A 22,757-nucleotide genomic window follows, 5' to 3' on the forward strand; every position below is an offset into this window, starting at 1 on the left:
GGCACTGAATATTGATGCGCAATTTATGGTTAAAACCATATTCCATCATCTATTTATCACCTACTACCCCTCCATTATCTGTGCTTCATGGTCTACTCTGTCGGCCTCCCCTCCTCCTCTCGCTGGCATTAAGTTCAAACTTGACACTGATGTTGACTCACTTTGTCACCCCTCGGTGGCTCTCCCTCGCTCTCCCTCTGCCTCTCTCTCTCCCCATCGCTTGGAGGACAAGAGTGCCTGCAGACGCATTTCTCTCCAGAGCACCCCTCCCCCCACCTCCCCGCCCCCCAACACCACCACCACCACCATCCGCCTCCCACTTCCCCTCTTTCTCTCTCTCTCTCTCACCCTGTCTAACTCTCTCCATCTCTCTCTCTCTCTCTCTCTCTCTCTCTCTCTCGCTCTCTCTCTCTCAGTCCCTCCTTTTTACACACACACACACGGACACACAGCATTGTCAACAAAGCTGGAGAACAAGGGACGAGGGGGGAACAGGGGAATAAAGGTCCACAGAGCAGGAAAGTGAGATACCGGGCGAACCCCCCCTCACCCGCCGGCCCAACACCCCAACACGCACCTTTGCAACATTCTGCCTGGACTTACTTACGGTAAGTTTGGAACACATCGCGTCTTGTCCGCTCCGTCGGTGTCTGTGTGCGCGGTGCGGCCGCCTCTCTGAGCGCGCTCACGGCTGGACGCTTCCCGAGAGCGGCGGCCAGAGAAGAATTTCGGAAATTGAACTAAATGTTGCCGCGGTAGTTTGTCTTTCCGGGAACCCTTTCGTTCTGAGCGGACGAGGCTTGACCTTTGACACTGTGCCGCTGCTGTCGCTTTTTGGATTTCTGGTCAGTAATGACATACCGGCGCACTGGCCTCCACAGGGGCGGGCGTCCAAGTAGAGGTGAAAATGAATATGGCAGCGGAATGGAAAATATTGGTCTACACATCTTCTCATTGAGATACTTTGGGGTTTTTGCTGTGGCCTTTCATGTCTGACGCTGAGTGTTGGGGTGTAATATTAACTTTTCAACTGCAGCGTTTCATATTTAATTTTTGAAGGGCGAAACGTTCTCCAGAAGATTGCCCTGTTTTTCCGGGCTTCGTCGGTCGGGGGTTCGTGCTGCGGCCAGTTTTTGCGCTCGTTCGCATCGCCTTCCGTGCCACAGATGTACGCTTGTGCGTCGGCGCTTCATCAGTCAAGAGAGGGCTAAAAGCAAGTAGCATAATAAATGTCACGGCTTTCAGAGTGGCTTCTAATGTACCTCTGGCTCCCGACGGTATACCAGAGTACCAATGTATAACACACACACGGTACGACAGCGGCCATGTAACTAACTCCGTTTCTGTCTGTCATCGTGAGGCTAATTCAGCACAATGCCGACCATGTGTGAACTCATGCGATATGAACCCCCCCACCACCCCACCCATCCCCTTCTTCTGCTCCTCTCCCCACCCACCCTCCAGGAGCAGGGCTTCGGAGGCTCCGAGGGAGGGGCAGAGGAGGCGAAAGGTGACGGCAGGCAGGGGTGGACACGCACAGGACCGCACTCCCTCCTTTCCCTTCATGGTGGTCGGGACGCTCGTAGCATGTATGAGAAGTTAACCATGCTGAACCTGCAGAGCAGCTCGAACTGGAGTGGGCCCAACAACTGGTACCATGATCCCACCAGCATCCAGACGCAACACAGCACAGGTGAGAGCAAAAAGAAAAAAAAAGAAGAAATAATTAATGAAAATGACACCAACTTGTGGCTGAAACTGTTTTTTTTCTGTTTCAATCTACTATTCTGACATGAACGTAAAAGTGTGATGTTTACTCCTGACATTCATCATGCGTTTAAACCTTCCTTTAAAATTCCCTGTCACCTCTCCCAGTGTCCGAGGGCTGTCTACTGGACACCGAGGGCAGCATGGGTGGAGAGCCTGGCGCCGGAGGGCCAGGCCAAGTGGGAGGCGTCCCCGTGGAGAGGGACGAGGGCGAGGAGTCTCAGCTGAGGCTGCAGCTCAAGAGGAAGCTGCAGAGGAACCGGACCAGCTTCACGCAGGAGCAGATCGAGGCTCTGGAGAAAGGTCAGGGCCCGCGCCAGCAGCACGCACAGCAAAGCGCAGCGCAGAGCAGAGCAGAGCAGAGCAGAGCAGAGCAGCACTGCACTCCCTCCCCACTTCCCCAGCCGGTCGGCTGGTAAGACTCCAGCCGCAACGCAGTGTGTCGTGACGCAGCTGATCCTGCTGCTTTTTAACCCCCCCTGCCAACACCTTTGTCATTCAGACTGCAGTCCTTAAACCCTTCGGTAAACAGATTTGGGCCACCATTGAAGGCCACAAAGCCGAGCCCAGAGAGAGAGAGAGAGAGAGAGAGAGAGAGAGAGAGAGAGAGAGAGAGAGAGAGAGGGAGAGAGAGAGACGCTGACAAACACTGCAGATCTTATCTGGCATCTGGCAATTTACCTGATTTTTTTTTTTTTTTTTAATAAACCCCGGCAAGAGAAGGCAAACGCTGCCACTCCCAATCACTTTCAGATGTAAATTTGCAATAACAAAAAAAAAATCTTAACCCTGGAAATATTCTGCTCCTCTTCCAGAAAAGCCGGCGGCGGCGTGCGGCACAGAGTTTTTTTTGTAAATGCATCATTACTTTGGCCGTATTATGCAGCGAGATCCGGCCCCCTCGTAGCGTAGCGCTGATAACTGCTGAGAGGGATCAGAAAGGCACCCTTGACTGGATATGGCTGCAGCAGGCCCTTGAGCTAAATAAGGACGCGATGTCCACTGTGCAGCAGCGCGGAAACTTATCGGGGTGGTCACTCCGTGCAAATGACATTAATGAGGTACACTGACCTCGGTGCGCAGCCGAGGCACAATAACAATCATGTGTTGACACAGACACCAATTATAAGCATGCCAATTATAACAATTTGTTAGAGCAGGCTTAATTCAGGGTGTCTGCATTGTTGTCTCCCCCCAATATGGCTTAGTTAATTACGGGTCACAGGGTTGACCTTTTTTTTCTCTCCCTCTTCTTCTTCTTCTTCTTCTTCTTCTTCTTCTTCTTCTTCTTCTTCTTCTTCTTCTTCGGGTGCAACCAAATCAGTCCTGCAAAAAAGAAAAGCCTCGTCTGAAAACTAACATTGACTTACTCATTCTCCGTTGGCATTCTGCTGAGGTGTTAAAACGAGCGTCCCAAGCGCAGCTGAAATCCATTGAAGGCGCCTCCATCGCCCAACCTGAAGCCCCGGTGCATTGGGATGACTCAGGCAGGCAGTTGGAAGGCGAGGCATTTTCGTTTCGACTTGTCGGTGACAAAAATGTCAGCAGTTCATCATCATTCGATGAATTAATTCAACTGCCGCGCAGAGCGATGACAGAGAGACTCTTGGTGATGCAATAATCTAACCGATGGTTAATCAAGCGCTTAGCTGACAATTAATCGTCCTCGTGCCTGTGTGTGTGCGCGCGTGTGTTTGCGTGTGTCTGATGCTCAGCGGCTTGGAGCCGAGATAAAACTTGAGCCTCAACTCGGATCCCTTCATTTGAACTTTCTGCGTGCTCCATAAGGATAAATAATTCAAACAAAGTGCAACAGATAAATATTTCAAACATGGTTGTACGGATACGTCCCGGCTTCCTTGGGTTTGTGTATCTCATGGCAGAGGAGCAGGCTGATCACAATCTCTTGATCACTTGACTCGTGTCACCCCCAAATCACATCATTAGGAGGCGATCCGTTTTCATTTGGACTAAAGAGGCGGTTCTAATTCCTCACCCGAGCAGACAGACACATGCAGCGGCGGAGGCATGCTAACGCTGCGCAGCCAGGCTCACAAGATGAGCTGCTGCCCGCCCGTTCTGTCGTCCTCGATTAAGACTCGCGCAGTGAGTTTGACACTGGTTAATATCCCCCAACAGAGTTTGAGCGGACGCATTACCCAGATGTCTTTGCGAGGGAGAGACTGGCGAACAAAATCGATCTACCCGAGGCCAGGATACAGGTAAGGGAACTCAGGATTCCACAATTGTGGACTTATTGCATTTTGGCCACGAGGAGAACTCACCGTGTGGTCGACAGGTGTGGTTCTCGAACCGGAGAGCCAAGTGGAGGAGGGAGGAGAAGCTGCGCAACCAAAGGAGGTCTGGGGGCGTGACTTCCTGTTCGCAGAGCCAGGCCCCTCTCACCACTTCCTTCAACACGTCCGTCTACCATCAGCAGCACGGCAGCACCTCAGGTACCACAGCCGTCCACCATAAAGAAAACTGTTCATCCACAGAACACACAGGTGACACTGTGGCCACACTGTGATTCATGACAATTACATAACTTGACCTTGATTGCAACAATTACACAAAAGAGATGCAAACAACCTGGGATTTGTGTACATTCTTAGACTGAGTCCTAGTATGATTCTTCTGTTCTCTTGTGAGGTTATTTATGTGAATGTGTGTGCGTGCGCACGCTCTTCACCATCTCAATGTGCTTGTGCTTTTGTGTGTGCGCGTGTGTGTGTGTGTGTATTCATGCGCGCATGTCTCTGCAGGGTCCATGTTGAGTCAGGCTGAGTCGTCCCTGCCCAGCTACAGCTCCCTGTCAGTGTTCTCATCCGGAGTCCAGGTCGGACATTCTTCCTTCATCAGCACCTTACAAACTTTACTAGGCCAGATCATCGTCTCAGAGCAGGAACTCTTGCTGCCGCTTAACTCCAAGGGGATCAACACGCATGATGAGAAAAGTGCTAAAAGCAGCATCTGAAACCCGATGAGAAAATAATGCAATACGAGTGCGTCAAAAGAGGCCACTTCCGCTCCTCTGTTTTACAGGGAAATTATACTGACAATTAAGGACATTTACCTTTTTCTCTTTTTTCAGTCGTGCCTTCACAATGTGAGCAGAAGAAATGTTATATAGTTATTATTATATATTGATCTTGACATGCTCATTCTTATCTCTAAAATTTACAACACTCTTTATTGACAATGCTCAGAAATGAACATTATCAATATTTGCGACGGGTTTTGCATGATAATAGTTATTGAAACATTAAATGTTTTTCATGAATGTTTGGGACATATTTGTGTCCAATTTCTAGCTAGTAGCTACTAGCTAGTTTTAGGCTGAAAACCCTTTATTGAACAGTTTAAAACAAAAAGAACCTTGTCGATAGGTTTTTGTCCTTCACAGTACAACTCTAGCACCTCCCTGTGGTCAAAATGAAAAGCCTCTGTGCTTCTCGTCGACATACTACACAATTGGATATTACTTTTCCATCTGATCCAGTTTGAATCTAATCTTCTCTCCCCTCCACACTCTTGATTCCAGTCTATTCCTCCCCAGTCGGCCTCCTCCTACTCCTGCATGTTGCCTCCTTCACCGTCTGCCCCGCGCAGCTTTGATTCGTCAGCGTACTCCTCCCCTCATCTGCAGACTCCGTCCTCAGCCAACTCCAACACTGGTACGCCAACTTTTTCTGTCTGTCTTGTCTCTGACTACTTGCTAGAGTGATGAATAATTGAAAGTCTGCCAGCCAAACAAAGTGTCTGTGTCTGTCTCCCTCGCAGGCCTCATATCGCCGGGCGTTTCCGTGCCGGTCCAGGTCCCCGGATCTGAGCAGCAGGGCATGGGTCATAACCTGGGTCAGTACTGGGCCAGATTACAGTGAGCAACGGACAATGGAAGGAATTGGGGATAAGGGGGGATGAGACAAAAAAAAAGAAAAAGTGTGAAGATGATACACAAGGTTTGACAGGAAGCACAGGACCAGGTTCTGCAGGGGCCTCAGAGAGCTGCGTACCCCTTAAAATGCATTACATGTTTACAAATTCAGCCAAGAGCAGCTTTGGTTGCACTTGAAACTACTTCTGAGCATACTGCTATTTGCTTGGTACCATCGGGCTGCACCCCTTTATTGATAATGAATGGGCCTTTTTTTTATTTTTGCAGGAGAGTCATGATTGGCATTTTGCATCAAGGTGTGAGAAATGAGTGGAGCTATACTTTTCAAAAAAATTCTAATCAGAAATTAGAACCTTTAAATCTGTTACTTTTAATTTATATCATGGTGGGTTTTTTGTATTTATTTAGAAAACATAAAATGGTGAATTTATTTTTATTATTATTATTATTATTATTATTATTATTATTATTATTATTATTATTACTAATAATAATAATAATAATAATAACAATTACTGAGGGTTTAAAAGCCTGCAAGGCTTTACTAAATGCCAATCAGGATCACTCCATTGTTAGGAAAGCTTGCCTGGGCGAGTGGGTGGTACCAAGTAAATACCAGCAGATGTCTGTATTGTGAAGTGTAACCACAGTCTCTTGTTACTTGAGCAGCTTGATATAATTGTGATAGAGAGCTTGTTCCCTAAGCTATGTGAAGCTACTGTGAAGACTTGCATATGGCAATCACTTTTATTAAAAACCTAGAAAATGGAGAATAAACAAACCCTCCCACGTCCTACTGTCCCTGCTGGCAACATTATACCACCACTGGAACTGCATATTTTTGTACAGACATCTGTGTATGATGAAGATAAGTGTGTATTATTGTCAGATATAATCAGAGGGGAGAATGTAGCACGTTGTGGATTCAAATCATGCATAAAGCACAAAATCCTTCAGGGTGCACTATCTCAATATTAGGGTCAGATGAAGGCTCATATTCTCAAAACGAAATATCAATATTACCGTTATCACATTTGTTTTACTCAGTTTGATTTTTGTTAAATGCAGATAAACTCGTAAACGTGCATTAGTTTTCATATCCAGTCCGTCGTAAAAATTGATTTTTGTATTCGAACCTGGATTGGATGGTTGATGTTGTTGTTGTTTTGTTTTTTTCATCAAATCGCTTGTGAACCATATCCACCTGCTGCTGACAATCGTTGCCCAGCAAACTGAAACCAAGACTTACAATGCAAAAACACTTTCTTGCGAGACTGACAATCAAAGGAGACCAGTGCAAAGAAAATGAAATTTTATGCAAAACTGTCCACTCGTTTGAAAAAAAAAAATGAATTCATTTACTGTGCATGGCCAAGTTGAGACTGCCACAGACAATCAGCTGCGTCCACATATGAACGGCGTCTTGTACAAACGTTTGCTGAACTTTGCAGGTCTGACGCCTCTGCACACTTTCCTCCTCCTCTCCGTTTTTCAAGGACTCAGTTGGAACTCGTACGGAACATCTCTCAGCTTATTTATTTGTCTTTGCACTCGCTCACTTGAGACCGCCGTGTTGTTTTTGTTGTCGTCATGTGTTGTGTTAGTACTGCATAGCTACCAAGAGTCAACCCTTTTGTGAAGGCCTTGGATCCCTTTAATTAAAATAAAACTTGGTGTTCTGGATTTAAGCTCAAGGCTCTTTATTTCTTGTGTCACATGTTGTTGTTTTTGCAGTACAGTTTGGTTGTTTCAGAGCTTTTTTGTTGCTGAATCGATAAGCAAAATAATACGATGTAAAAAAAAAAAACAGCTTCAGGGTTGTTGTTTTTTTTTTTTGCAATTTTCATTAGCACGAAATATGCAAGATAAAAAAATCAACCTAAAATGAGTTGTTTCATTACAAACAATGGATTATATCAGTTTAATAATTAAAAAAGGCTTTAATTTCTTCAGATGGTACATTGTCTTTCATTCCTGCAGAGGACGTCGTGCCCTCGGGTTATTAATTGCAGGCTCCTTTTTTGTTATTTAACAGAGCTCCTAACAGTACTTAGAAGGCCAATACTTATTATTTATTTGCCTATGTAATCCACATTGTGGTGAGATTCTCTTGTGACCCTTCAATGTGTCTCACCTGCACGTCTGGCTCTGTATGTCTGAGTCATCCGTGTCGTATTTGTCGTTATGGGTTTGAGTTGCTGGTGACTTCAGGTGTTGTTTTTCTTCTACTTCCGCCTTCAGGGAGTAAACTTGTGGCGCCGCACCAGGCCTGGAATAGGTACTACATCATTTTCAGTCGTTTACAGCATATCCGTGTAAACGGGAGTTTTTTTTTGGCGGGGGGGGGGGGGGGGGGGGGGGGGGGGATACGCCTTTGTGTAAACGGCCCTGACTTGCTGGTGAAAGCGGGTCTTTGCCCCAACGACTCAAATGTGGTTTGTTCCTCCCGTCCTGCTGTCATACCAGGTGCAACGAGTCAGGACAGGGAGGGGTGAGAGAAGACAGACAGCAGCTGTCAGCCACTCAAAAGGCAACTTTCGGGTTTCCTGCAGGCGTCTGGGGAACATCCCACCACTGAGTCAATATGAGGGTAACGACTCTCGAACGACTCATTTCAAGAATGAAATTGAATCATTGAAGGCAACTGGACTGCGTTTTGGTATCTCAAAGTTGTTTCTACTTCTCATCTGAAAGGCTTCTTCAGTGAAGGAAAAATGTCTTCAAGATACATTGTTTGTTTGTTTATTTGTTTTTTGCTGCTATACTACCAAAGTGAAACCCTGGGCACCAGTTTGGAGCTTCAGGTAAGAGGCTGTTTCCGTGCACCATTCTGAAACTGCAGAGCAAACACACTTACAGTCAACAGCGAAGCAACTCAGCTCACACAGCAGGTTGAATCATCCCCTCAGTCGTTTGTGGAGGCCAGAACACACACATTTTAATTCAGTGGATAATGGACACAGACCAGCTTGTTCCCTTTGAACAAAATGAACGTTGTCACAATCTTGTATTCTGTGCTGCCCCCCAGTGTTCATGCAAACGCCACTGTAGTTTGGCAGTTAATGAGTAGTGAATGGAGCCTAAGTGGCGCTCTTAAGGCCGGGCGCAACTCATATCAGCCAAACTGGAGCACTGGAGGTCCAAAGTCATCCAAGTGGTTTCTCTGAGTGCTCGGGTTTTAATATGAGATTGTTGTGAGATACTACTGAGTGCAGTTTCCCAAGCTAGAGCTCCAGACGTCCAGACCAACTCGACTCTTTCATGCACTGCAGCATCCTGAGGAGGACGTGACGGAAGCCGGCCAGCCATTAGCAGGGCAGCATCTCGTGCTAATGGCGTGGCTCACTGGGTTCCCATGAGGATGGGCAGAAATTAAAGACGAATGAAGGAGACCGAGAGGGGGAGGGGAGGGAAAGACAATAACACTAGCGATACTCTGCAGCAGTGAGTGACCCAATGATGGCCCGCTGTGATAAAATGTGATGTTCAAGAGCACTCTGGATTCTGTTAAACAATAGAATAAAAACACGGATGTTTTACATTTGTGTTCATAAAATGATACATTTCTGTAAAAAAAAAATAAAAAATAAAAATAAATAGCTATTCAGTCAAGTCTTAAAAAATAGAGGAAATAGAGGATGATTTGGAAATGTGCAAATGTAAGTATAAAATAAGTAGGAAGGAACAAGTAGGTTTGGCAGTAGTGGTCGTAAAAGTATTTTAATGGTCACTGAAAAATTAAGATTATATTATATTGAATTATTACTATTACATTTTCATTCAATAAATTCATTGAAAATTGTCTTTACATACATATGTATATATATATACATATATATATATATGTATATATATATATGTATATATATATATATATATATATATATATATATATATATATACATTTGTGTGTGTGTGTGTGTGTGTGTGTGTGTGTGTGTGTGTCAGCGTGTCAGCTATCATGCCGGAACCTCTTAAGTGAAGCAATGCGTCAATGCGTCAATGCGTGAGCCACAAAAGAGTTCTTGATGTTGTGCAGCTCTGCATGTCAGAGTTGGCAACAGTCCAGTCAGAAGGCTTCCGTTCTGTTATGATGTGAACTGGATAACTGCAACTATATTGTCACTGTGATCCATCTGCGCTTCCTAGTTTGATTTTTGCCAATCGGAATACAAAAAACGTTTGAAATGACCAAGTGCAAACAGGGCCATAGATAATAGTGAAATGTTTGTAGCGTTATTATTACAAACTAAAACAAGAAACTTCAAAAAACCTCAACCTTTTTATTTCCACAATTTAATGCTCGCTATCTGAATATCTGTCACATGTAGGTCAAAGGTTTAGTGTTCATGTTCAGAGTCAGCCCGCCTTCCAACTGCCACATTGCTTCATGTGACAACAGGAAGGCTTAGCTTTGAGGCCGTGTTCGTGAGGAAGGTAGCAGACAGACAGAAGGGAGTGAGTTGTCCAATCGATGAAGCCCTGCCTAGTCCCTGGAGAGAATTCAGCTCGTGGAGAGAAACAACGGTGAGCTTTGTCTCAAGTCTCCTCACTCCGAGATGTTTGGTCGGCAATAAGAAGCCAGGAATGTGTCTTAACTGCCAAAAAGTAATTTTCTGAAAATAAGGGAAGCCTTCTTCTTCTACTTTTAATCTTTTTTTTTTTTGGCAGCGACAGGGATGGACTTGATTCTCCTGCTGTGGACGGCTTTGATCCTACTGAAGAGCAGCACATCACAACAGCCTGGCCAGTACAGCCGAGCAGTGGTGAGTGGAGAAGACAAACAGAAATAAGATATATTGCTCTTGGAGGAGTCCTTGGATTACTCATTATATGTATAAAAAATATTGTATCTATTTTCTAAATTCTAATTTGTATTTTATTTTAGAAATAAAAAATAAATAAGAAAAAAGTTATTTTACATTTGATTCATATATCTTACTGGTTAAAGGCAGACTTAATTTTTATTTTGGATTTTCTTTTTACACAATTAATATTTACAATATAATTTAATTCAAATGGTATTGAGACATTTCTTTTAGGTTGTATTTGTGGTCTGAGCTAATGTATGTGTTGAGTGCAGTGCCTGTAGGCACCGTGTTTGTGTCATGACTCAGTTTTTTTAGTTGTTACCCTGACCGATTATATTCTTGTTAAAGTGTTTGAAAACAAAAAAAAGATGCTCCAACTTTAAGGGGAAACGTATTTTCAGAAAGAAAGGGGAAGATACTGAAACATCCTCATAGATTTAATGCCATATCAGCACTATTTTCTGACGGGTGTAAGACAATCTGGGTCTGATTGATCCTGTTTTAGGTGCGTTCGTGTTGATTCATCAAAAGGTTAACGGGCAAAATCCCACATTTATTCAACATTTATTCATATTTATTCAACACCTTCTAAATACTGTATGTTTCAATTGAAAATTAAGACAACTGATATACACAACATGTGAAGATCAAGCAAAATAAGATAAGACTCTTCTAAAGTCTTGAAATCACATGAAAAAGAAGCCAACACCCTTTCCTCTAGTGGTTAACTACATACAAGGTGGAGCAACCACGTCAGGTTTCAGAAGACATTTCAGTTAGCTCATTTGTTCTCCTGTGATTGTGTGCTGCTGTGAAAGACTCTGACCTGGAGCTCGTCTGGCACCAAAATCCACGTTCACCTTGATTGAAGTCACTTTAATTCTCTTCTGTACTGTTCTGTTGCTGTCAGCAAGTCATCTTCAACAGGTCTGCATTTAGTCATGCAGACCGTGCCAATTACATGGTTTGCTGCTATGTAATTGGCTGATTAGCTATTTGTGTTAACAAGCCTTTGTAAACATTATGTAATGAAGTTGCCACTTCTGGACTTTCATGGAGGAAGGAATTGGACTGAGGCTGGTGACTGAGGGCAGATACTCCAAAAAATGTCGATTCCACTTGCATCATGCTATTCAAGTGTCCAGAATATGTGGCCATCCAGGTTTAGGTCAACATAGCCAAAATACATAAATAAATAGCATAGAGAAAATTAAACCTGCAAGCAGGGTTTGTGGGACTGAGCCTACGTGGCCGCCGCCGACCCCCGATAACCCCCGACCTCTGCCGACAACCCCCGACCTCTGCCCACTCTGGAAGAAGTCTAAATAATCATAAGCCTGTGTATGCAAATGATGCAGATTTTTCACCTCCAGTTTGTTTTTTTGGGGGGCTTTTTTTGGATGAGGCTGTCAAATGTAAATTTTAGGCCTCGATGAGACAAACACGTGGGTGTTTGAATGAGCTCCGCTTTTGCAACCTTGGAACGCTACGAACTCGGTCATTTCTGTGTCTACATGAAATGGGCTGGATCGTAAAGACTTAAAGTGTTATTTCCATAGTTGCAGTAAGGAGAATTGTGAAGGCCTTACCTCACGGCAGTGGGAGAAGGGAGTGAGCAGAGGGCTGAGCTGCAGTTATACGTCTGTCGTTGTGGGGCGTCCAATCACAAGCCAGCATTTATGATTGTCATGTTTGACTAGCTAATAGTATGTCCTACATTGCGCCTACATTGCTGCTTTGATCATGTTCTGCCTGTAGGTACCCGTTACGCAAAAAAAAAAAAAAAATCAGTGATCCGCAATGCAGTCAGTGTTCTGCATTGTGGATCTGTCATGCTCAAAGCCAATCCAACGTTCTAACAACTATATCCATAAATATGAACCAGTAACACAATGATTTAGAGGCTGGTATACATTAATTATTGTGTTACTATTGTGATACTTTTTTCAATGCATAAAATTGTAAATTTGGAGACAGCAGAAAACAAAGTGCAATTGCCTGTGATATATTCATATTCAATTCAAAAACGGACAGTACATTTTTGGGCGATTTTAAACAACTTGAAATCTCACTTCCTGTTTATCGTATCAAAAAAATTAGAGTATACGTGACGTAGAGCTTGATGAGATGAACGTGTGGGTTTTTGTTGCACAAATTTTCGACTTTCCTAGGGGGCGCTACGGCCATTAAAGTTTTTTTTCTCATGTCTCGGTTTTTGAAACCTGGTGAACAAATGCTTCCAACTTGACCATTTCCGCATATACAGGAAATATATTGGCATCATTGTTTAGCCAAAGTCTTCAGGAATCGAACTGTGTAACTTCTATCCAAGTGTTAATAACGGTGTAGGCGTGGCCAGTGAATGAACGGACAGTCCGACTTGGGGGCGTTTCAAACAAGTTGAAATATCTCACTTTCTGTATGTCGTATCAAAAAAGACATAGAGCTTGATGAGACGAATGCGTGGGTTTTTGTGGCACGTCGATGCGACATTCCTAGGGAGCGCTACGGCCATTTTAGTGTTTTTTTCACATCTCGGCCTGCAGGAGGCACACTGGAGGAGCTCTTGCCCTGATTTTCATCACAATTTGGTGCGAATCAAAGCATGTTAAGGGGGTGAAAATGGGGTAGACATTCCCCACTTTCTCTACGGAGCACTATTGAGTGGATTTTGTATTGCATACAAAATTTGGTGAGTTTTGGAATATGGGAATGGGGTGAAAATGGGGTACAAATTGTTTTTGGAAAAAGACCTTTACTTTGAAGGGCCCTAAAATGAAAAATTGCGTCCCCCGAAATATACGGGACAAAGTGATGAAGTGCGTCCTTTATCAGTTCATTACGGGACAGGTTTTTTAGTTGCCAAATATGGGACAATCGCGTATTTTATGGGAATGTTGGCAACCCTCCCCTCCCGTGATTTCCACAGACAGAAATCAAATGAGGTTTTGTCATTTTCCCTAAAAAACGCGACAAATTGTGTCCCGGGAGAGATTTTATTTTTCCCGGGACAGGTGATGAAAAAAGAGAACAATTCTGGTAAAAACGGGCCGGGTGGCAACCCTAGTAGAGAGAGTCCTCATCAACATTGGCGTGGGTGGGAATTGGGTGAAATGTTAAATTTGAGTGAAATGTTCCTTTAGTCTGAGCGACGTATCTCTCCACCACGCTGTGGTCTTGCTGCTCTGCCTATTAGAGGCTCTTTTTGTTGCATGACTGCATTTCCCATGGCTTGTGGTCTGCTGCAGGACTGGCTGAGCAGGTACGGCTACCTTCCCCCTGCCGACCCGCGCACGAGCAAACTGCAGAGCCAGGAAGGAATCCAGAAGGCCATCCGCGTCATGCAGAGGTTCGGCGGGGTCCAGGAAACCGGCGTGCTGGGTAAACGACATCCCTTCAACTTCTCACGGCTATAAGGATGACGCGCAAATGTTTCCAAAGCCAGTGTGCTTGTGGTCACACGAGGTCTCAAGCAAGTTGCGTCACTGAGCCCATGTGATCTTCCAGACGAAGCCACGCTGAAGCTCATGGCCACTCCGCGATGCTCGCTGCCTGACATCGTGGGAGGTGAGGACATGCTGAGGAGGAAGAGGAGGAGGAGACGATATGCCCTCACCGGCCTGAAATGGCACAAGACCGACTTGACGTGGAGGTGTGTTTCCATTTTGGCTTCCTGTCATGGGTCTGAGGCATTGTTTTAAAAATGTCATGTTGCATCATGTTTTATTTTTGGGGAAGTGTCGTTAAGCAAATGTGACACACACACACGCACAGGCCGCAGAGGAGGTGCAGGACAGCGGTTTGTTTCTGCAGTTGCAGGATAAGTCATATCGAGTGCTGGTAAATTACCAATTTACAATGAAATATCTTTCATGCACGCTCTTTCAAAATAGGCTTTCGTGGTTGGAGGGAGAATTCAAAGCACGACCTCAATGGTCTGCAGCCGCTTCAACACCCAATTCTACTGTCGTCCCCAGTGTCCACAGATACCCGTCGCAGTCCGTCTCGCCCGGCATGTCAGGCGACTTGGTGGAAACCCTCCTCACTCACGCTCTCAAAAGTTGGAGCGACGCCGCACCCCTGACGTTCCACCGGGTGCCGAGCAACAGCGGGGGGGTGGCCGCCGGCGGTGACATCAGAGTGTCTTTTGCCCGCCTGCTTCACGAAGACGGCTACCCTTTTGACGGCCAGGGCGGCACGCTGGCCCACGCCTTCTTCCCCAGCAGGGACGAAGTCGGGGGTGACACTCACTTTGACGACGACGAGGTCTGGAGCTATGGAGGTGTGTATGAATAGATAGATAGAGATGCTTTATTAGTCCTTCACAGGAAATTGAATTGGTACAGCAGCAGTGCGTTATTCATTCATTCATTCATTCAACACACTTAGGTAACAGCAACCAAAATAAAAACAGATCCATCCACAAAAATAAAACAATTTGTATAATAGAATGTATAATAGAATATACACATGTATGCACATATATATACATACATGCTGTAGCTCTCTTCATGACACTGACGCAGGACAGTTCTTTGAAAAGGGCATTTATTCATATTCTTGATGGATCGATACGTTCACGCCATGAGAACTGAAACGTAACAAATCAACATAAAATGCATATCGAGAGAATAAGAAACACAAAATGGCGCAAGGCGCCAACATCAAAACTTTACAGACAAACACATTACCTCGTCGGGCTGCCAGTCATGAACAGAGGTGAATTCTGTATCTTTAAGTATGCTTCGGAGGAACAAACATATCAAAAAAATAACTTTTTTTTAAGACACTTGTTGCTGTCGGTAAGGCCACCATGTGGTCCCAACGAAGTGCACATCAAAAAGTTTCCCCTGACAACAAAAAAAACATTGGCTCCTTCTTGTATTTTAACAAGAAATTAATTAACCGTAACATGAAAATATATTCTTTACTTTACAATTATTTATTTATTGCTGAATGAAATTATTAAACTTATTTATGTAATTAAATTATGCTTAATACAGAACATTTATAAAACAACATTTACACATGCATACATACATACATACATAAATACCAATCATCTAAAAGCATACAAATATGAGGCTAAACTAAAGTGAAACCAAAGTGCTGCAGTTTTTAGTTTGTACAGTTATTGCACATTAAAGAGTTTGATGAGGGCTGGAAGGAAAGACTTTCTCTAATGTCCAGTCTTGCATCATGGTGGAATCAGCCTGCTGCTGGAGCTGCTCTGACGAAACACCCCCAGTGCATGAAGTGGGTGAATGTCATTTTTCATGATAGTGCTCATCTTTCTGAGCATCCTCACTTCAGCCACCTGCTCGACTGAGTCCAGAGAGATGCAGATGGTGTTGTGCTCGCCATTTTTATCAGTTCATTGAGTCTGTTTCTGTCTGAGGTGCGAGCCCCCATGCCCCAGCGCACCACACCAATAAACAGTGCACTGGCCTCAACAGTCTTGTAAAACGAGCACAACAGTTTGCAGATCTTAAAAGAACACAACCTTCTTAAAAAGTACAGCCTGCTCTGACCCCAGTTATAGACTGCCTCCATGTGGCCTCCAGCTTGTTGTCCAACTGTACACCTAAGTACTTGCAGTGTGAAACGAGCTCCACCTCAGTTCCCTGAATGGAGACAGGATCAGGTTCGAGCCTCCTCCTCCTGAAATCAAGGACCATTTCCTTGGTCTTCTTGGTCTGTAGATGGACCATTGAGTTGAATGTAAAGATGTGCAGAGCATCCGGCAGGGGCCGTCAGAAATGACTGCGACAATGCTAAAAATGACTAGCTGTCGACATGGAAAGGAGCACTAAATTCATACATTTAAAAATTGGGTTGAAATGTTTTTTGTTGGTCTACATTGCTAGTAAAGAAACTTCCTTAAATGTGCCTTAATGTCTTGAAGTCTTTTAACACAATGAAGTAGCAGTTTAGTGTCGTAGTTGTAGTGGTAGTGTTTTTTCAATGGCTAACAAAAGGGCGAAATGGAGCCTATTTGTCTATTCGTACGGCAGCTTCAAACTCCGAATGAAGAGCTGCTCTGCTCTGCATTCCAGTTTACACCTTTGCTTTACACTCCCTCAGATGGCAGCAGCGGCAGCACTGACTTGTTCACGGTGGCCGTGCACGAGTTTGGCCACGCGCTGGGCTTGTCTCACTCCTCCTCTGATCCGTCCATCATGAGGCCGTACTACCAAGGCCCCGTGAAAGACATTGCCAACTTCCAACTGGACCTGGATGACAAGATGGCCATCCAGCAGCTTTACGGTCAGTGACCATCTGGACATGTTTTGTCCTGTACGTTCAGTTTACCCACAGTCATACGCTTATTTACGATTCTCCCCTTTGTGGCCCTGGTGACGCTCTGATCCGTCCAATGTGACCGTAAATGGAAACATTTAACACCAAACTGTTGCATCGTTGGCCGCTAGATGAGTCGTTTATGCAGTTTTGTATTGTTAGGAGCTCTCCACCAAGGTCAGCTGAGGTCAATGGTGCCTTCAAACAGCCCAGATATAAAAACAAGAAATGAAGCAATGTGAAGAGTCAACGCAATCCCTTTGCTTAATATTCTGATTACAAACCTGAACATGCACATCCCATGTCATTTTTTTTTAATGTAACCACTATAGTGGATTTTTTTTTTTACCTGCATTTGCCACAAAGGTACCAGAAATCTTAAATATAAAATAACTAAAAGTTCATGCTTCCAGCTCTGTTTAAATTATACACTCTCATGATGTACTTTTGACTAGAATATCTATTAAAAAAAGCCTAGTAACCCTTTACTAGTGCCATGAGCATGAACATCTGTGAACTAGGTCCATATCTTGATCAGTGCATTTAGTTCAGGGTCACAAACTTAACTTTTTGAAACTTCTTTGAAATAGTTGGGCAACTCTGGGAAGCTTCCACTTCCTGAAATGCTGCCTCATTCCAAAAAGAGAGACGTTTCCCATGCTGTGTGTACCACATTGTGGTTGTTGGCTGCTTACATCATTTCTTAGTCAGTTCTCAGCAACTCTTCTCTATCGTCAGCTGTCACTATTTCGTTGTAGGTGTGAAGGACGGCTGGCGACCAGGTGGTGTTGACCCTGACCTCCCACACCTGCCCAGTCCACCTCCACCCAGGCCAACAAAGCAGTGAGTTCAGCAAGAGAGAAAAACAACATAAACAACATCCGTCCAGACAACACGCGCTTCCCGAGCGGGATGACATCCTTTAGCCTCTTTTCCTTTTTTGATAACAGCTCTGATCCCTCGGTCCACGAGCGCTGTCAAGGAGGTTTTGACGCAGTGGCAAATATCAGGGGAGAGGTGTTCTTTTTCAAAGGTAAAACATGTTTAAATCCATTAAAAGTTAAAGTTGACATGCCATTTCATATGTTTTCTTTTTTGTTTTAAAACCCTGACTGCATTTGAAGATTGTTTATGATGCAAAAAAAGATTCAGAAATCTTCATATTTAGCCCTCTGTTTATTGTCTGCAGAACTGCTGTTCTGTTTCAGGTGCCTGCTGAAACAGAGCTATAAGCAGATGAACCTTTCACATATTTTAAAAGAGACAAAAAAAAACAGCCGAAAGCTGGCTAGCCGGGTGTTGCTGTTAGTCGGGGGAGGTGTGAGTGAGGTAACCAATGCTCTCTGTGACATCATAAAAATTTAGCAAACAAAATTTGCAGTAAGCCAAATAAGTACAGGGTGGACTTTTCTTTCTGGGGAATTCACTGACAGGCTAGAAGCCCATATAGGATCGTTAGAAAACATCAGTAAAGCGAGTTGTGCTGTGTCCCTTCTCTTGAAAAACAGGTGCACATTTCTGGAGGACTAAACGTGACGGGTCTCTGGTGTCCCTCAATCCGGCTAAGATCAAAAACTTCTGGACCGGCCTCCCGCCTGAGACGAACAGGATCGACGCCGTGTACGAGAGGAGGAGTGACAATCGCATCATCTTCTTTATCGGTGAGAGCAGCTTTCAAGAATCAGCCATCAAAACAAGGCAAGGTTGAGATAAGCAGTGGAGGAAAACATTGAACATAGACAAAAGCAGAGCGAACTCACATGAACGAACTCACAGGCCTTGCTGCTAGTGTCACTCAAGCAGGGACGATCTGGATTTTAGAGGGATCACTAGCCAGGCTTCCATGATGAAGATCCATTTGGTTTAGCACTCTTTATTCTGACTGGCATGTTTACATGGAGCATTTCCGTTCCGTTTGCTCTTCTAACCTCATTCTGATTGGAATATTGGGATCCATGTAGACCCAGCCACTGGGGTGCACCAGCAGGGGGAGACAACTCAACACAGGTGCAACGCAACGCATTAGGTTTCCTTTGCTGTCAGGAAGGACAGCTGACAGGAAATGGAGAAATAATATAAGAGAAGCAAAGCAAATAAACACTTGTTGCCATTTAATACCTTGTTATTTGTTTATTTATTTCTTATTATTCCTTATTATTGATCAGTGTACTTTTATACACAATGATAATAATATTGTGCAAGCTAACAAAAGGAGCCCAACTTATGCAGACTACTGAGAGAAAGAAAGAGAGAAGGCCACTATGGGCACTGGATACAGGGCTGGCATCTTGTTGCTTGTTTCTACTCATCAACCAACACGGCAGCAAAATAGCAGAGTCGTAAGGACCAATGTGTAGGATTTTACTGCCATCTAGTGGTAGGAAAGCAGAGTGCAGGATAATGGACTCGAGTATTTTGTCCATAATTACTGTGTGTGCCGCTTCAGGTACCACATGTAATAATGAGGTAAACCTCATTATTACATCACAGAAATTACATCTGGGAAAATCAACCTTTGGTTCATCAAGTGAATTAGTAGTTATATTAATTTATAAGTGTGAATACAACTGTTTTGTGGACTTCACATAATTGGGCATATAGATGTGTATTTTCTGTTGCATTTTTGTGTCAGATCACTATAAATAGATAAGGATGTTGTATGCTGATCAACAACATCTGAGATATAGTTTCAGGCTTTGAATGGCAACAAGTGAAGAACTTCAATCAGATTATTAAGTTATATCTATATATTTATTTCTATTGTGTAGTTGAGAGATCTCCAGTGGGATTAACTGTGGCTGCAAATTACCTCTTCTCAATATCAAAACAGGAAGTAAAGCACTTTACTGAATGTTCTTTCATTGCATACATTTTTGAGGAATTAACGTAACACTGCGCAAAAATATGAACATGCAACAGTGTAGGCTACAAACTTGTTGGAGCAAAAAAAAAAAAAAAAACTATCACAAAACACGGAACCATAATGTAGGTTTGACTGAAATGTTCCTGGTTGCAAGGTGTCCAATGGCGAAAAGTACATGGTTGTTTTTTTGTTTTGTTTTTTGGTAAGAAAATAAATGTCTCCTTCACATGTTCCTCTGTTTTTCAAGGGTCTGAATATTGGGTCTTTAAGGACACGGTGGCCATGGACGGCTACCCTCGACCTCTCTCCGATTGGGGCATGAAGAAGAAAAGCGGCGCCCTGGTGGACAGAGTGGAGGCGGCCTTCATCTGGGCCCACAACGGAAAAACCTACCTGTTCAGCGACGGCGAGTTCTGGAGGTTTGACAAAAGCCACCAAAACTCGCAGACCATCATCGGCCCGGAGCCGGGTTACCCACGAGACAACAGCCTCTGGGAGGGAGTGCCGTCCCACATGGATGATGTCATCAGCTGGGGAGAAGGTACACGCTTGCACACGGCAATGTAAAAAAACATCAGGATTGAATAAGTCAACCAAACCCTGGAGGTCTGGCGGGGTGTCTTTGATGTCGTTTTTTTTTGCCGATGGCACTTTTCGACAAGCACCTGAGTCGTTGTCATAACAGCAGGCGTTAAGTGATCTTATACATACAGAAACAATTTGACACCACACACTCACTGCGCACTCAAATATGTAAAGAAACCAATTGTAAAGGCTCAGTGGCATATTTAGGTCATGAAGCCAACTGACTCACAACTGACTGGTTTTTAAAGCTTCTTTATCAGTGTTACAAAATCATTTTAAGATTAGTATCAAATGTAAGAGACAGCTATTAAATTGGCTACTGTAGTGAAATGTGGGTTTCCGTCACGAGTGCTTTCATTTTAAGCCGTTCTCTCTAATCCTCAATCATCTTTTTTGATTATGACTAGTGAATAATTGTTTACATTTATGGATAAATAAATACAATTCTTTATGGTGGGGGGCGGGTCTACTCCAGCTGTATTCGGCTGAATGCCGGGTCACACCCTGGACGAGTTGACAGTTTATCTCAAGGTCACATAGAAAGACACATAACCACTGGAACTCACACGACAGCGACTGACCATCACACCACTGTGTGTCATCTATAAATCATTTATTATTGAATTAGTTAACTAATTGCTCTGCAGCTTCCTCCTTCTGTCCAAAAACATGCATGCGACACAAATTCTTGTACATAGGTGTGTCCACAGGCGAATGCCTGCCTGCACCCCAATGTCAGCTGGGATAGGCTCTAGAAAGACCAAACAAACCTCTGTGCAGAAGAATGCCAGTATAGAAAATTTGAATATGTAGAAATCGTAGTATAGAAAAATTGTAGTTCAGCAGTAGTCCTGCTATTGTCGAATGCAAAAAAAAAAATCTATTTGCATTCTGGTTGATCATCCTACATGTCCGCTGTGCAGGAGATGCCTACTTCTTCAAGGACAACCTCTACTGGGTGCTTAAAAGCGGAGGGCTGAACCAGGAGGTGGTCACCGCAAAGTCCATCGCTGTGGATTGGCTGAGGTGTCCCGCTCCAGCTTCCACCCAACCTCCAGCGGCTCCCCGGAACCCCGGGGACTGCAGCTGTGGCCTGAACAGATCAGGAACGTCGTTCCTGAGAGGCAGCTGGCTCCTCCTCATCTCGCTCACTCTGATAACCATCATTGGGAAATAAACCCAGCAACCTCTGCCACCACCTTCTCTGTGCTGCAGGGTGGTAAATGCTCTCTGAATTGGCACGCAAACACAGTATTAGTGTCAGTAGTATTAGTTCCTCTAACTTAAAAAATGATCTATTAACAGTGAAAATAGTTTAAATCTGTGCTCCTTTTATTTAATTACTTTTTTTTTTAAAGCCCAACAGATGGGCTGCAGAGTCAGACCGGGTTACTGACACTCATTTTTTTCCAGTTGTTTTTTGTTCATAATTGGAAGCGTTGCAGTGATCAGGAAGAGAGACATGTGTTCATAATTTATCAGCCTTAAACAATCTCTGCACAATGGCAGAGGTTGCCGTCCAGTTCAGCAGCTGCTATCGTCATCAATCAGTGGGTGCGTCTATAGGAGGCGAGATAACAACGTTGCATGGAAGGATTGACAGCACAGGTTGATGAACTCACACAGAACCTCCTGCCACAGGAATGTGTCAAGTGTCGATTTACAACTGAGTCAGTGACCTGAAGTAACGAGCCGGTACATACTTGAAAAAAAAAAAATGTGTTTTTCCATTTATAATTTAGTTTTGATGATAACAGAATCTAATAATTACATTGTCTCTCTCAGGTAAGGCCAAGTCATATGCACTGTAATATCACATCTGTATGCAAGAAATCCGAAATGTTGATTGTTTTGAATAAATTTTCATCTAATGACTTCTCAAACTCACATTTTAAATCTTTAACAAACTGGGTTGAGGTTTTTCTTTTCTTTCCTCTGCTGTTGTCACGCATCTCTCTGCATGACAATGGTTCCAGACAGTGTGCATGCCCTTCATTCTCCGGTGACGATAACACGGGCCCGAAGGATTGTCTTTGCCCAGGAACTCCCAACCCTGAGGGTCTCTGCACCTCCCATTCAGGGAGAAACTGTGTGTCAAACTGAATCAAGCAAAAAGATGTTTGGTGCCTGGTGTTCATTGAGCCGCTGTATGGGCTGACACATATATCACCTTTCAGGCGTCCCATATTCCCACAGAATATCTCTTATATAAGTCTCACATGATAGACCAGGCCAAGGGTAACATGTCTTAACTGATGCACATACACATGAGGTTAATATGTCAAGAAAAAAAGCCGTAAAAGAGTGAAATTATGATTATTTCACACTCAGACTTTAAAATACAAACTTTGCTGGTTGGCTTTTGCAAGTTTAATGCTTTAGTTTTATATTTAGTGTTTAATTTAAAAAAAAATCTCAACACTTGAAAGGTGTGTGTTTATCTGTAGAGTTACTCAGATCTTCCATTTTTGACCAATGACAAAAAGACAGGAGCACCAACAAAACACCTGCAGCTGCTTTTCCTATTGTGCCT

General features: G+C 43.9%; 1 protein-coding gene across 2 annotated transcripts; it reads left to right on the forward strand.

Moving 5' to 3' along the window:
* The first annotated feature begins 364 nt into the window (after positions 1 to 364).
* On the forward strand, positions 365 to 22,052 carry mmp25b (matrix metallopeptidase 25b). Of its 2 annotated transcripts, XM_076034369.1 has the most exons (16): positions 1,554 to 1,693; positions 1,876 to 2,070; positions 3,907 to 3,989; positions 4,067 to 4,223; positions 4,533 to 4,606; positions 5,312 to 5,444; positions 10,337 to 10,431; positions 13,725 to 13,857; positions 13,984 to 14,128; positions 14,454 to 14,758; positions 16,561 to 16,743; positions 17,535 to 17,619; positions 17,727 to 17,809; positions 18,285 to 18,437; positions 19,887 to 20,180; positions 21,148 to 22,052. In XM_076034369.1, the coding sequence occupies exons 1-16, from the start codon at positions 1,588 to 1,590 to the stop codon at positions 21,399 to 21,401; spliced, it is 2,478 nt and encodes an 825-aa protein (XP_075890484.1). In that variant the 5' UTR covers positions 1,554 to 1,587; the 3' UTR covers positions 21,402 to 22,052. The 2 variants fall into 2 exon arrangements, with proteins under 2 accessions (XP_075890482.1, XP_075890484.1); XM_076034367.1 differs by lacking the exons at positions 10,337 to 10,431; positions 13,725 to 13,857; positions 13,984 to 14,128; ... (5 more) ...; positions 19,887 to 20,180; positions 21,148 to 22,052 and adding exons at positions 365 to 608; positions 5,551 to 7,348 and having other exon boundaries at positions 1,465 to 1,693.
* The last annotated feature ends 705 nt before the right edge of the window (positions 22,053 to 22,757 follow it).

The sequence above is a fragment of the Nelusetta ayraudi genome, unplaced genomic scaffold, assembly GCF_046127955.1.
Source record: "Nelusetta ayraudi isolate G7.1 ecotype Tasmania unplaced genomic scaffold, CSIRO-AGI_Nayr_v1 ptg000042l, whole genome shotgun sequence".
NCBI lineage: Eukaryota > Metazoa > Chordata > Actinopteri > Tetraodontiformes > Monacanthidae > Nelusetta > Nelusetta ayraudi.